The 13,913-nt window shown below is 35.9% G+C and overlaps 4 protein-coding genes across 4 annotated transcripts; all 4 read left to right on the top strand.

Annotated features, from left to right (window-relative positions):
* Nucleotides 1–676: 676 nt before the first annotated feature.
* On the top strand, nucleotides 677–1,742 carry LOC108225423 (ethylene-responsive transcription factor ERF025). The gene has a single exon (XM_017400279.2). It carries the CDS (start codon nucleotides 769–771, stop codon nucleotides 1,444–1,446), a length of 678 nt encoding a protein of 225 aa, XP_017255768.1. The 5' UTR covers nucleotides 677–768; the 3' UTR covers nucleotides 1,447–1,742.
* A 6,454-nt stretch (nucleotides 1,743–8,196) lies between these two features.
* On the top strand, nucleotides 8,197–9,276 carry LOC108225430 (dehydration-responsive element-binding protein 1B). Its single transcript, XM_017400287.2, has one exon. The coding sequence runs from the start codon at nucleotides 8,306–8,308 to the stop codon at nucleotides 9,083–9,085; it is 780 nt and encodes a 259-aa protein (XP_017255776.1). The 5' UTR covers nucleotides 8,197–8,305; the 3' UTR covers nucleotides 9,086–9,276.
* A 1,002-nt stretch (nucleotides 9,277–10,278) lies between these two features.
* On the top strand, nucleotides 10,279–11,350 carry LOC108225409 (dehydration-responsive element-binding protein 1B-like). Its single transcript, XM_064079988.1, has one exon. The coding sequence runs from the start codon at nucleotides 10,375–10,377 to the stop codon at nucleotides 11,092–11,094; it is 720 nt and encodes a 239-aa protein (XP_063936058.1). The 5' UTR covers nucleotides 10,279–10,374; the 3' UTR covers nucleotides 11,095–11,350.
* A 1,381-nt stretch (nucleotides 11,351–12,731) lies between these two features.
* Nucleotides 12,732–13,849, top strand: LOC108227284 (dehydration-responsive element-binding protein 1B). Its single transcript, XM_017402346.2, has one exon. It carries the CDS (start codon nucleotides 12,848–12,850, stop codon nucleotides 13,628–13,630), a length of 783 nt encoding a protein of 260 aa, XP_017257835.1. The 5' UTR covers nucleotides 12,732–12,847; the 3' UTR covers nucleotides 13,631–13,849.
* Nucleotides 13,850–13,913: the final 64 nt, after the last annotated feature.

The raw sequence follows: 13,913 nt of genomic DNA on the forward strand, positions 1-13,913 counted from the left end.
ATTCATTACATTTATTAGGGATATGTATGAAAACAAGATATCCAACTACTCCCTCCGTCTCAATTTATTAGGAATAAACACACATATTAAGAAAAAAGGTTGGTTTGATGGAATCTTATCTCATGTATCATTAGTTAGTGCATTGATAAGTGAGAATATTGTTGAGTTTCAAAAAAATCACAATAAATATAGGGATTTAGTGCATTGAGAAATGAGAATAATGTTGAGTTTCAAAAAAGTCACAATTAATATGTAGATAAATTTGTATTGAAAGAAGAGAGAGACAAATATTTTGGGACAATTTTTTTTTCCAAACTGGACCTATAAATTAAGACGGAGGGAGTAACATTTTCTTAAGATGCGTTATTTTTTCAAAAAGGACAAGTAAAAGGGGACGGAGGGAGTAGATATGCCGACTGTGTTGAATCAGTATGCCATAAAAAATTAGCGTTTAATACGTGTGCTTAATACGGGTGTGAGCCATAATTTCATTTCACACATAATTTAATACAACCACCCCCACCATATAATAATAATCCAGTCCATTCTTTCCCAAAATGTACTGTCTTTTGTCTTTTTAAGTGCTAAACACACATTCTCCCTGGGGTCCGCGAACTAGACACGCCCTCCACTCTTTGCTGGTCCTTTCAATTCACCTATAAAATCTTCTACTCATCTCAACTGTCTTCTATCACCATATATCTATAAATCTATCCATATTTCAATAATTTTATTTTGCATATATTAGTGATATTTTAGTGATAGTGCATGGCTGATTCTGCTCACATACCCAAAAATGACCAACCAGAATCACAAAGTGAATCTGAATATTGCTCAAATGAGTCAAGTCTTTCTATTTTACCACCCACAGCTTCTTCTGAAGACCCTTTGTTAAAACCTTCACCAGTAGCCCCAAGTAAAATGTCATTGTCACCATCCTCAGGCCGTCATCCATCTTATCGAGGAATTCGATGCAGGAGCGGGAAATGGGTGTCAGAGATTCGCGAGCCACGTAAGACTAGCCGAATCTGGTTGGGGACTTATCCCACGCCTGAAATGGCAGCTGCCGCGTATGACGTAGCTGCATTGGCCTTAAAAGGCCCTGATGCTGCTCTGAATTTTCCTGACTCGGCTTTGTCTTACGTGATTCCTGCAAACCCTACCGCGGCAGACATTCGTGCTGCCGCTGCAAATGCTGCAGCTTCCAGAGCCTGCGGAGGCTCTGGAAGTACTGCTGGAGGCGATAATCCCGAATTACCGCCTCCAGCAGAGAACATCAATATACCTTCAGAGACTTCTGAATTTATTGATGAGGAGGATATTTTTGACATGCCGAATTTGCTGGCTGACATGGCGGAGGGAATGCTGATTAGTCCGCCGAGAATGAAAACGGATGACTCACCAGAAAAAGAGGGAGACAACCTATGGAGTTACCCACGTAACTAGTTACTATTAACAACTCAGAGGTAGCATATAACGACTAGAACTATAATTTGTGTTTGCTCGCTTCTGTCCAACTCGTTACTATTATCGAATTATGCTAGATTGCTAGCAAGTACCCTTCGTGTTGGCTTGTTGTACTCTTTCCTTTTATTTGTTGCTTTGCGTAATTTTTGGTTCCTTTTTTATCCTTTGACATCACTCTTTTATGGTGCTCAGGATCTAGCTGCGCTCAATGTGCATTTTGAGATTTTTGATTAATAGGTGTGTATTGCATTGGGATTTTAAAACATTTTTTTTCATTCATGAAATCCGAGGGTATTCGATTGGGATTGTTTGGAATCCATTAAAATCTTGAGGTATTCAATTGAGATTTTAAATTATGCTACAGATTATTCAATTGGAATTTTAAATTATGCTTTAAAATCCGATGTTATTCAATTAGGATTGTTTAAAATCTGGTGGTATTGAAATGCTGATGGATTTTTTTGGATTTCATAAAATGATGTATTTTGTGGCATTCTTCATTGCATTTTAAGTTTTTTGAAATCCCATCAAAATCAATGGGATTTTGAAGCATTGTGCTTAAATCCTATCAACTCTGCGACATTTTATCAAGAATCCGCAAAAAATCAAAATCACATACAATCCATAAATTAAAAACAATCCATTAAAATCCCAATCGAATACACTCCGTAAGAATAGATTCTGTTTTAAATGACGCGACTACGACTTCCAATCACATTTTGTTCCGCGTCCCCGGAATTTCAATCTCTTATCATCAAAAGTAGAGCGGTATCCATAAAATTCTTTGAATAATTGATTTCACGAGTTTATGTATCGTGTGAATTTTACAATTATATATCGTATAGTACTTAACTGAGCAATCGAAAATCATAAAACTTAAAAATCGATCAAACAAAATTTAGGAAGGGGAGTGATATTTATAAAAAAGCAAACAGCAGAGTGTTACCCTGTGTTTAGGAAGTTGGGACTGGGGAGGAGGAAACTTACAAATTAGGAAGGTAACTAAATAAGTGGGAGTTGAAATGTTTGGAGCTGTAGTGGACATGGTCACGTGGGTACAAGGTACGAAATATTAGTGGCACTTATCTTGTTTTGTTGGGTTGTATATTCTCTTCAGTTGCATAAGTTGCATGTGGCCTGAACTCCATAAATTTAGTTTCTACCGGAAATTGTTAGCTACCAGACACTTTTGTTGGGTCCTCCTTCCTTGTGTTTCTCTTCTTTACATGTATAATTTTTTTTTTTTTTTTTGACAGAAATTCACTTGCTCGTATCGATAATACGCCAGTACTCCGAGGAGTTTTTTTCATTCAAAAAGCTTATTATCTAACCGAAAGACATGAAAATGTCTCCGGAAGTTTAGACAATAAAACTTAATGTCCGAAATAAAATGTCCCAAGCTCCAAATCCACGCTACTTCCACCTCATCCCTGAAACAATACGATTCATTAATAACAAAAATTAATAAATTTAATTATTATAAAAGATAAATAAAATAATTAGTCAAAATAAGATAAAAAAACAGAAAGTATATCTAACCAAAGGGAGACCCTTTGGCTAGATACCATTGGTTAGATATATATTACAAGCTAGATAAATACTAAGAAGATAATTAATAATATAAGTATTTAAATATAATAATAACTAAAAGTTTAAGAAATAAATTAAATATGATAATCAAGCCAACAAAATGGCATCAAATTGCCGTATAGAAGGCCAAAATCTACGCCACCGATCATGGCCACCAATAAATGGTACAAATAAATTTCATAAATTCCCTAATCAAGACTGCAAGTAATTGTACACCAATTAATAAATTGCATTAAACTCTAATCAATGATGATTAAAACATTTAGACCAAATATTTATTAGCAAAACCAAGAGAAACAAAATAAATTCAAAAAAACAACAATCAAGCAAGTCAACTAGCCATATAATATAACTGAAAATTAAATCATCATTTACTTCTAATAAAGTCAATTCAATAAAATTACAGTTGCAGGAAATTACTAGTTTTACAAAACAAAACCTAAAATCATGCAAACAAATTAATCAATAATATTCTATTCAAAATCACACTAAGTGATAAAACCATCTCATCATCATGGACAAGGAATCATCAAAATCTCGTCATTGTCACTAATCATCAAAAACTTGTCATTGTCACTAACACAAACCATATACAAACTCTTACCCCTACAAGCCTAAAACACAAATTCTAATAAACTTGTGACTCGAAATAAATTGTTAAAATACAACATACTATGCACATAATATATTGACTAAAGCTCTCCAACTTTCACATCTTTTAGATAAATCAACAAACAAAACTAAATCATTGTACACCACCTCCAATAATTGATTATCATGCACAAATATAAAATAATAAGAAAATCCGAGTTCTAACGAAACACTATTAAAACATACGAAATTGTATACACTAATAAAACAAAAATCACATAAACATATAAACATATAATTTAAGAATTGGATAGAGTACACCTTTTGAATGTCGAAATTTTGACATGTATATGAGTCGAATGATAAAGGGACCACCATTTCATAGGTTAACATCACCATTCTCATTATTTGTCCATCCGGTGCTGAATCGTTGAACGGCCTCCACATATAACTATTCTCCCTCGTTCACCACTTGATCCGCGCGATTTGTGTAGATACATATGTTTCGTATGGAATATGCTAATCCAAGATACATATTTGGAATTTTATTAATACTAGCTGATATGGGTTAATCAGAATTAGGTTTGTTGTTGGTTAATTGATTGGAGTTGGGTTTTGATGGAAAAAAGTGGAGGGCTGTTGGCCGGAACTCATGTCGACAAGGCCGACGGAGTTTCGTGGCGGATGCAAGGAAGGGGGGCCGGAGAAGAAAAGGGGGAGAGGAGAGAAAAGGAGGAGACAATACTTTGGATGGGGATTAAAATAATCTTTACATGTATAATTGTATATATATACTTTATGCTTCTTCGTTCTTCTGCACCTCAGAATAATTCTTTAGCCAAAAAAATACTACTCCTAATTAGAAAGATCAGATTTTTGCCATTGAATTTAGCAATTTATCGGTGCTTGTCCTATTTAAAAGGAGTAGGGCTACATGCACAAAATTGGGTACATAATTTTACACAAAATGATATAGCAATCTAGGTGGGGAGTTTTAGTAATTGGTGCTATTAATGCATGTGCTGGGGTCCATTCCAATCACAAGTTAACACATACTCATTCTGTGAATATTTATGTACCCAATTCTGTGCATGTAGCATTTTCCATTTAAAAGTCACAACCAACTGCTTGCTAGTCTTCTTTAATGCTTTGACGTTTTACGAAGATAATTTCATCTTATTTTCGATAATTTTATCATAAATAAAATTATTTTTTCTAGTTTTAAAATTTTGAAACAACATATTTTTATTAATAAAACTAAAATCCTCTCGACCGACCTCTTCTTTTCATAACAACAATCGGGTTTTCATCCATTTTCATGGTTGAAAATCCCTTAAATGAAGAATTTCACCTTGTGTTTGCTTTATTAAATTAGTCTTCTTCCACAAGTGTAATAGTTCACTTAAATAAGATCGGAAACTCACATTTGGGTAATATATATAAAAAGTAATACAACACTATCCTACTGACTGCCTAAATCATATACACATCCTCAAATTTTCTAATCATTACTTATTTTTAGATAGCCTCGGGTCATTATCTATTTAATATTTATGAATAAAAAAATTCATTCCCTCTTTTTTTTCATTATCTTTTCCCTCAAATTTATTATCAAAACTATAATAGGAAACAAAAATAGGGTTTTTATACTGCAAATTGAATCCCTAAATCACTAGAACTCATTATTTTATATTTATTAATTATTAATAGGTAATAAGATCGGTAACATATTGGACTTGCTCAAACAATTATTTTTTTAATAATTTTTTTTATTGGTGTAGATTTTTGTACATGCAGGAGGCCAATATTATCAATGAGATTGTAACTAATAATAATTTACCATATACTAAAAAATACTCCCTCCGTCCCATTGGATTGTATACAGTTTTTTTTTTGGGACTTCCCACTATTTGTATACATACCAAAAATAGTAAGTTTTTATAATATAAAAACTTAACTACACCCACTGCTTTCTTCCACTACACCCACTTTATTCATTAAATATTAGTAGGTCCCGCCACTTTACTCCCACTACACTCATTTTTACACAATAAATATTAATGGGTCCCACCACTTCACCCACTTTTCTTACTTTTCTCCGTGCCCCTCCTCGTATGTATACTAATCAATGGGACGGAGGGAGTAGTTGTTAGTGTTAGTGTATGCCAGTCGGTGACACGTATTAGAACATCCATTATTAAATCGGTTTTTCTAGTGTGTGCCCATGGGCACATGCTAAGCACTAAAACATATAAATTTGGAGAGTTTTGATTGGCTTATTCTCTTTAATAATGGTGGACCCCCCTGCAGTTACAACAACCACCAATCAAAACCCTCCAAATTAATGGATTTTTGTGCTTAGCATGTGCCCATGGGCACACACTAGACAAACCCTTATTAAATTTCTTATGTTATATGTTACATCATTTATATTACCCATAATTTAATTATTTCTCAATATATACCTGTACCGTAACGTGTAATTCAACATTTTCGGTCAACTTATTTCATTAGCTGCTGCAATTCTTGTTTTCTAGCGTACCTCTACTCCTGTAGTAGGAGCCCAGTGCAAAAACTTGTGGCTGGATTACAAATTGAACCAACCCAATTTTTGGGCCATGATTATTGGAGCCTGGAGGATAGAAAGAGAGCACGATGTACACGTAGACCCGAACCTTAGTAGACTTTTATTAAAATTAATTGTGAAAATATAAATAAAAGAGAGAATTTTTTTTTTTTTTGAGATAAGTCTAAAGATACTCATTAGTATCCGTTCTATATAAAATTCGATATAGGTGAGAATCGAAGCCATGATCTTAGAGCATCTCCAACGGCGTTGGCTATAATCGTTGGCTAAATTGGACCTGTAAGATATTATGTAAAATTTGCTGAATCTGTAAGACATTTTGCTTCAATGGTACTGGCTATATTGGTTGGCTATAATTTAAAAATAGTATGTTATTAATATTTTAAATTGTTAAAATAGAATATATCAGTTCAATATGGTAATAAATGATGTACAATCTTTCTACAGATTTTCTTACAGACCTGTAGAGGTTCGACAAATTTAGCCATCCATAGGAGGTTGGCTAAATTTATAGACAACAGCTGAGCATGGTTGGAGTTGGGTTTTTGGAACTGTTGGCTAAATTTTTTTATTTTAGGTATGCCACCTCACTTTTTAGCCAAAGACTTTAGATGGTTGGAGATGCTCTTAGGACGACAAACGGATAGCTCTAACCCTGAGAAGAGGAAATATTATTAAAATTATGTTTTAAATAGACCCAAATAACTTAGAATAATGTTCTTTTCTCGCAAAAACAGACAATTAAGTTTACAAAGAGAAAAACGAACGACCAGCACAGCAGAAGGAAAAACGAAAAAGAAAAGAAATGTATAGGGGAAAAGGCAAGCACGCCATACACGCGCAAACGCGAAACTTGGCTATTAAATTTAGCTCAACGAGGATCGTTGTTTTCCATCTAGAGTACTCACAATAACACCAAAAATGGAAAGTGTCACGTGATGAATATGAAAGGATTTGACTTGTTGCGCTGGCCGTTTTTTTGGATGGAACGAAATTCGAAAAAATTAAATGAAATTTAATAATTTTAAATATAAGTGGTCGAAAAAAATATCTATAATTTTCATTTTTTTAGATATAATATTATAAATTATTGGAACTAAAAATCCAATTCACATGTTTTGGAATAAATACTATACCACTTTTTCATCATATTTCTCTACGATATTCATCATAAAAAATTTAATTTCATTCATATTTATTCACTATTTTCTCGTATCTTCTTCATCAAATCTTTTTACAATTTTTTTATTGCATTCTCTAATCATTACATTCCCTCCGATTAAATGCAATTTTAGCACCGGCAGAACGAAAAAGTCGATATAATAATAGATTGCTCGATTTTGAAAATCAGACATGGTTTAGCATTGATGTTACATATAATAACAATAATTTTTTTATCAAAAAATATGTAAAAAAACTGTTCATTAAATCTAAAAATAGTATTTGTGAATAATAATCTTTTACTAAAAACTACTTTAGACAAAGCAAAAAAAGTTGGAAAGTTATTACAGATTCCACCATTAACAAAAATATTATATTATATTATATTATAACTCGGAACATGCAAATATCAAAAATCATAAAACAAATTTCTGATTATGCAACATCCTTGACCACTCCCAAACAAAACCTAAAACTAATTTTAAATATTATTGATTTTTAACTTAAAATCATGATTCATAGAAGTAAATTTTAATGATTTTAGCAATAGAAGTGATTTTAGTATAGTCGGGCCCATAGGTAGACAAAAGTTAGCCAGCAAGCACACAGCTAGGGCCTAGGGGCCCCGGAGAGACATGGGATGGCTTCAATTTCTTGCATTATTAATCGGATTCAGTTATTACTGTAGTTATTATTATTACACCTTCTCTTTATCGTACCACACACCCGTTCCGCGTCCGAAACACACTCACTCCACATCCTCTCTTCTCAACATACTTATAAATACTCCCTTCCACTTGACTTGACCAACTCACAATCTAAGTTTCAACACTCTCACTCACACTCTCCTACACACAAACAAGTCTCTGCTTTTCCCACACAACTAGTTTTCACTTGCAAATTCATTTAATGGATCACTTTTTCTCGTACTCCACCTCATCTTACTCGGCCCCGCCTCAAGACCCATATAACTACTCATCCTACCCCACCTCATCTTACTCGGCCCCACCTCAAGATCCATGTCACTACTCATCCTACCCCGATTCCTCATTCCCCACAGAAACCACAGGCAATGCCTATGGCATTGGCAATGCCAGTGACCAGCCTGTTCACATTCCTGGTGACGAAGTCTTGCTAGCCTCCAGTAACCCGAAAAAACGCGACGGAAGGAAGAAATTCAAGGAGACACGCCACCCTGTTTACCGAGGAGTGAGGAGCAGGAATCCTGATAAATGGGTTTCTGAGGTCAGGGAACCAAATAAAAACACAAGAATCTGGCTAGGAACTTTTCCCACAGCTGAAATGGCTGCGCGGGCTCATGATGTTGCAGCCATCGCGCTTAGGGGCCGAGGTGCCTGCCTTAATTTCGCGGACTCTGCTTGGAGGCTGCCTGTTCCAGCTTCTACCAATGCCAAGGACATTCAGAAGGCTGCAGCTGAGGCCGCCGAGGCCTTCAGGCCACAAGAGAATGACAATGCAGCAGAGAGAACAAGTCCGGAGGAGACATATGCATCGCAAGCAAATGAGGTGGCGTACATGGATGAAGAGGCCTTGTTTGCGACGCCTGAGTACATTAACAGCATGGCACAGGGGATGATGCTTTCTCCCCCGCAATTCGCGCAGAGTGACATGTACTATGGGAATGATGACATGGACTCTGTTACTGATATGTCTCTGTGGAATTACTAATGGGATCAAGATTATGCATATTTTATCTAATTTTCTGTATGTGTAATATACTAATATGTAAGCTGTAGGCTCAGAAGTGTGGTTTTGCAATATTGTTTTATTTAAAGTTGTTTTTTTACACTTAGTTTTTCTGTATAGGCTCCGGCAAGTTGGATAGTGTGATATCAATATATAAACTTCTTTGCAAACCACTTTTGTTGAAATTAGGTATCATGCAGAGCTCTCCACCACAATTCTATATTATGTTCGACATCGATGAAAAGACGTATCATAGGACACCCTGACATGTATAGAATTTTGTCTAGGAATTTGCCGTCTAACTCCATAACCAACACATGCATGCATATCCGACTAGCCGAGCGATCCGGCCATAATACCCCTTATTCTTTATATGAAACCAGATTACCTCATCTCTGAAAAGTTAACACAATTATTAACATCAAATTCAACAGCATAATCTCATGTATATGAGGATCTCCAAGTTGACCCTGTAATTCTTTAATATCAAGTAATGGACTGAAATAATTTGATAAATAGCGTAATTTTTATATTGTAAGATTATAATTTATACATTACTTTGATATTAGTGAGTGGGAAATGATTTAAACTAACTAAATACTATTAATATCATTAACCTCCGGTCCTCTGTTTTGTCGAAAATGACCTCTAGTTTTTAATTTGTCTTTTGACACATACTTTTATGAGATTGATCATATTTCAGACCATCTTATTCGAAAATTGAAAAAAAAGTTATACGATGTCTCTTTATTGTAATGAGATTAGAACTAACAAAAAAAATAATTATTAATATATTCACAAACAGACGATAGAAAATCCTTGAAGAAAAAATCACACACCAAGAGAACAGAGGACAAAGCAAGAAGGGGGCCATGAATTTCGGAAGAAATAAATGAGCACGTTATACACGCGCAATGTTGTTCGTGTGAGATTTATCAGGCCAGCAGCAGTATCAGGTGGTTAGGGCTCCACAGGCATCCCAGGAGGGTACCACATAACTTCTTCAGACACAATTCAGCTGCTATCTTCCAATCCAATCTTGTCTACTGTTATAACTGATAATTAATGTCACACCCTCATTCCGCGTCTCAAACACATACTCCCCTCTCATTCTAGTTATCTAAACGTCCGTACAACTCTCAGATAACTTATAAATATATCCCCTCCTCCTGATAAGACCACTCACTCACTTATTTACCTACTACTGTAGTCTTTTACATAAATTTTTCTACCCTAAACCCAACACGAATCCGAAAAATTCTCATTTATATATGGATCATTTCTTCTCGTACTCCAGCTCATCTTACTCGGCCCCACCTCAGGATCCATACCAGTACTCAGGTCATCCGCAATCCACCTTCACCACAGGCAATGCCAGCGGCTTTGGCAATGACAATGACCAACCCATTCATATTCCAGATGAAGAAATGTCACTAGCTTCTAGTAACCCGAAGAAACGTGGTGGAAGGAAGAAGGTTCAGGAGACGCGCCACCCTGTGTACCGAGGAGTGAGGCGTAGGAATCCTGACAAGTGGGTTTCCGAAGTCAGAGAGCCAAACAAAGAATCTCGAATATGGCTTGGAACTTTCCCTACTGCTGAAATGGCTGCCCGGGCTCATGATGTCGCGGTCATTGCACTCAGAGGTCAGAATGCCTGCCTTAACTTTGCTGATTCTACTTGGAGATTGCCAGTTCCTGCTTCTTCTGATCCCAAGGACATTCAGAAAGCCGCGGCTGAGGCAGCAGAGGCCTTCAGGCCGCAAGAGAATCACAATTCAGAGGACAGAAGTATTCCAGAGGAGACGCAGGAATTGCAAGAAAATCATGAGGGGTCGTATTTGGATGAAGAGGCCATGTTTGCAACGCCTGAGTACATGAACAATATGGCGCAGGGGATGATGCTTCCTCCCCCTCAATTCGCGCAGAGTGACATGTACTACGGGAATGATGACATGGATTATGTTACTGACATGTCACTCTGGAATTATTGAAAAAAAGGAGAACTTGCAAAAATACTAATATTTTAATATTTATTTCAAAAAATACGGTCGAAGTTGCAACTGAGATTATACCACAGTTGATTTTCAAGTCACCGGCGTTGGAAACTAGGTTCCACAGTACACCATCGTCTGTATATGTAATGTCATATGACTAGGGGATTTGCCAGTTTTGGTTCTGCTACATTTGGTTTGAGCTTGCCTGTACTTCATCCTTAACTGATGTGTAATATTCGCTTATTTGATTTGATGTGTAATGTCTTTGTGAGCTCGTTTAAAGTCAAAAATATTATCTGAATTTGCAATATCAGTTCAAATGAAAAGATTGTGTTTCTTCGGCACTGCTGCCTTCTGTTCCTCTGCGTTTTGAATCGAAAATAGAAGAATTGAATAAATCAAAAATCAAATTTGTATCTAACAAACTCAGTTAAAAAAGAAATGGTATAAAACCCGACACAGGTAATTTTTAGAAGGACAAGAACTTGCAAAAGTACTCTCTCCGTCCCATTTTAGTTGTCATCTTTAATTTTGTGCCGGTCAAATTGACCAAAATTTAACTCAAATTTATTAATATTTTATCAAGTGAAAAATAAAAAAAAATATCATCGGAAATAACTTTTAATCTATTTTAAAATGTAATTTTTAGTTTTTTAAAATAATGAAAGAGTGACCTATAATCTTTGGTAAAAAATTAGTTAATTTGACTAACAAAAATAAAAATATAATAATTAAAATGAGATAAAGGGAGTAATAAGCAGTCCGAAAGATATTACTGTTATTGTTTAATTTTCTCAGCCTGCGCCCAAACAGAACGAGCACGTGATACACGCGCAAACACGAACTCCAGTTGCATCATAGGCTCATAGCGTTATATCACTTGATGTCACCTGGAAACATTATTTTGGCTGCATCTCCCAAGTCAACTCAATCACCTTATTCGTTTCCGCCGTCTTTGTCAGTTCAATTTTTCGAGTATTTTAGATTAAAATATAATTTTTATTCTTTTCTCACCATATATAACTATAAATTAGTTTAAGATACTTTACAATTATCAATTTGTTCAAATTATATGTGATGACACTTGACAGTGGTCCTTAAAAATGATAATACGAACTGAATAGTATTTTTTTTGCTAAATAACGGAATAATATTTTCTATTACACTATACTAGAGAAATTTTATGGTTATATTGAAAATTGAAAAGAATAATAATCTGATTTATATCACGATTAGAGCAATAACTTATATAACTGAGCTTTATCTATTTATGCAAAAAGTTGATTGTACATAAAGTATAAACAGAAACTGTCTGCAAATGAAACTGAAAAGAATTGAAGACTTGTACGGTTACTGAATGTGACATAAAGAAAAGAGACGGATCAATATGGAAGTTGCCACGGACCCACAGCTGCCAAAAAGGAAAGCACACGCATGTTTGAAATCGAGGGAACACACTAACGTAATACAGCTGGGATGGGTCTGGGTTCTACTAGAGTTGGTACTCTCCTGATTTATGGTACTGCACCCACACTCCGCGTCCATAACGCATTCACTCCACGTTCTAATCATGGATTCTCTAAACCTTTTTTTTATCTAACTTGGTACCTACTTGTATATATAATATAATCTCTTACCTGAGAAGTAACTCATGTTTAAGTTCCTAGAATCACTTATAAGTTACTACGTACACAAGTCTTTCAGAATTGCCTTCTTCGTTACCTAGTTAACTTCCTTGAAAACAATACATATGGATCATTTCTTCTCGTACTCGTCCCCGCCTCTTTCCCAGGATCAGTACCACTACGCTTTTTCTGAATCGTCTTTCACCACGGAAAGCGCCCCGCCTCCACCTCAGAATCCGTACCACTACTTGGAATATCAGTACTCAGCTTCTCCTGGATCCTCATTCACCACAGAAAGCACAGGCAGTGGCAGTGGCAGTGGCAGTGAGCCGCCTATTCAAATTCCAGATGGAGTGTTGCTAGCGTCAAGTAATCCAAAGAAACGTGGTGGAAGGAAGAAATTTCAGGAGACGCGCCACCCAGTTTACAGAGGAGTGAGGCGGAGAAACCCCAACAGGTGGGTTTCTGAGGTTAGAGAACCAAACAAGAACTCTCGAATCTGGCTTGGAACATTTCCTACTGCTGAAATGGCTGCTCGAGCTCACGATGTTGCAGCTATTGCACTAAGAGGTCAACATGCCTGCCTTAACTTTGCCGACTCTGCATGGAGGTTGCCAGTTCCAGTTTCTTCCGGGGCCAAGGACATTCAGAAAGCTGCTGCTGAGGCAGCAGAGGCCTTCAGGCCAACAGAAAATGAATTTCCAGCAGAAACAACTCAGGGGACTTCAAAATTGCAAGAGAATGAGGTGTCCTACATGGATGAGGAGGCCCTGTTTGGGACGCCTGAATACATTAACAATATGGCACAGGGGCTGATGCTTCCTCCCCCTCAACTTGTGCAAAGTGAAATGTATTATGGGAATGATGACATGGAAGCCGCTAGCGACCTGTCTTTATGGAGTTTTTAATTTTGACTAACAACTCTACTAGTATAGGATCGGATGTGCCTACTGCCAAGTTGCCCTTTCTAGACGCTAAAAAAAATAGTGTCCTCTCTAAAAAAAGAACTGCCAAGTCTTAACTTTAGTAATCTACAAGCATGTGTAATATAGATCCAGACAAGTGTGAAATTTTATATGCACTTAATTTGCATCCATACAAGATGATTAAAATTTTCTTTATGCTTCCATCCAGCTTGAGCAACGTTAATTGATATGTGCTATGTTGGTCATATTCATAACAAAATTCCTA

The sequence above is a fragment of the Daucus carota genome, chromosome 6 (genome assembly GCF_001625215.2).
Source record: "Daucus carota subsp. sativus chromosome 6, DH1 v3.0, whole genome shotgun sequence".
NCBI lineage: Eukaryota > Viridiplantae > Streptophyta > Magnoliopsida > Apiales > Apiaceae > Daucus > Daucus carota.

Coding starts and splice junctions, on each gene's coding strand:
- LOC108225430 (XM_017400287.2), top strand. CDS start 8,306: ATGGATCACTTTTTCTCGTACTCCACCTCATCTTACTCGGCCCCGCCT.
- LOC108225423 (XM_017400279.2), top strand. CDS start 769: ATGGCTGATTCTGCTCACATACCCAAAAATGACCAACCAGAATCACAA.
- LOC108225409 (XM_064079988.1), top strand. CDS start 10,375: ATGGATCATTTCTTCTCGTACTCCAGCTCATCTTACTCGGCCCCACCT.
- LOC108227284 (XM_017402346.2), top strand. CDS start 12,848: ATGGATCATTTCTTCTCGTACTCGTCCCCGCCTCTTTCCCAGGATCAG.